General features: G+C 68.7%; 1 protein-coding gene across 1 annotated transcript; it reads right to left on the bottom strand.

Moving 5' to 3' along the window:
• Positions 1–316: 316 nt before the first annotated feature.
• Positions 317–829, bottom strand: AURANDRAFT_68912 (hypothetical protein; the record flags this gene model as incomplete). Its single annotated transcript, XM_009044645.1, has 1 exon — positions 317–829. One exon carries the CDS (start codon positions 827–829, stop codon positions 317–319), a length of 513 nt encoding a protein of 170 aa, XP_009042893.1.
• Positions 830–844: the final 15 nt, after the last annotated feature.

Below are 844 nucleotides of genomic sequence, written 5' to 3' on the forward strand. Positions count from 1 at the left end.
GGTTCCGCAGCCGCGCCGCGCCGCGCGACCCGCCATCGTTGCACTCAGCCCGCGCGCTGCGGCGTGGAAGAAGAAAGAAAACGCTAGCGGCGGCCCCGAGTAGTACGAGGACCTCGCGTTTCGCCTGCCACCCCATCTAGATTTATATCCCCTTGGTGGCGGCGGCTCCGCTGAGGCGGATCCCGATGTTTGACCGCGGTTGAACCAGATGTTGCCGCTCGGCCGACCAGAAGTACTCTGCAGTCCGCGCTGGAAAAACAAGCGCTAGAAACCGCTCTCTCGAGCAATGGCATTACGCGGGAGGAGCGCGCGTCCCTCACGGCTCCGGCGCGCACCTGCTGCCCGCGGGATTGCCGCACGCGAACCCCTGGGCCCCCAACCACCCGCAGTGGCCGTTGGGTGGCGGCGCGCCGGGGCAGTACTCGTGGTCCGGGCAGCCGCACTTCGTGAAGTTCGTGTCGTCGTCGCCCATCGGCGCGGCGACGGCCTCGGGCATCTTCACGCACGCGTCGGTGCCGTTGCTCGCGCCGCAGATGTAGCCCGTGCAGCAGGGCGTGCCGCTGATGATGTCGCGGCTGCAGGTCTCGCCCGCGGCGATGCAGGACGTGCAGGTCAGGCCCGGGAGCTCCAGCGCGGGCTGCTGCAGGCCCGGGAGCTCCAGCGCGGGCTGCTGCTCGGCCATGTACTCCCAGCAGCGGAAGGTCTCGCAGCACGGAGGGAGGCTGTCGTCGAGGGCGCAGGTGGCGCCTTCGCTCAGGCACGTCGAATTGCTGCCCCGGAGGCTGAAGCCGGCGGCGACGTGCGGGAGGATCATCAGAAGCTTGGCCATCGTGATCGTCGATAA

The sequence above is a fragment of the Aureococcus anophagefferens genome (genome assembly GCF_000186865.1).
Source record: "Aureococcus anophagefferens unplaced genomic scaffold AURANscaffold_582, whole genome shotgun sequence".
In the NCBI taxonomy this organism is placed as follows: Eukaryota; class Pelagophyceae; order Pelagomonadales; family Pelagomonadaceae; genus Aureococcus; species Aureococcus anophagefferens.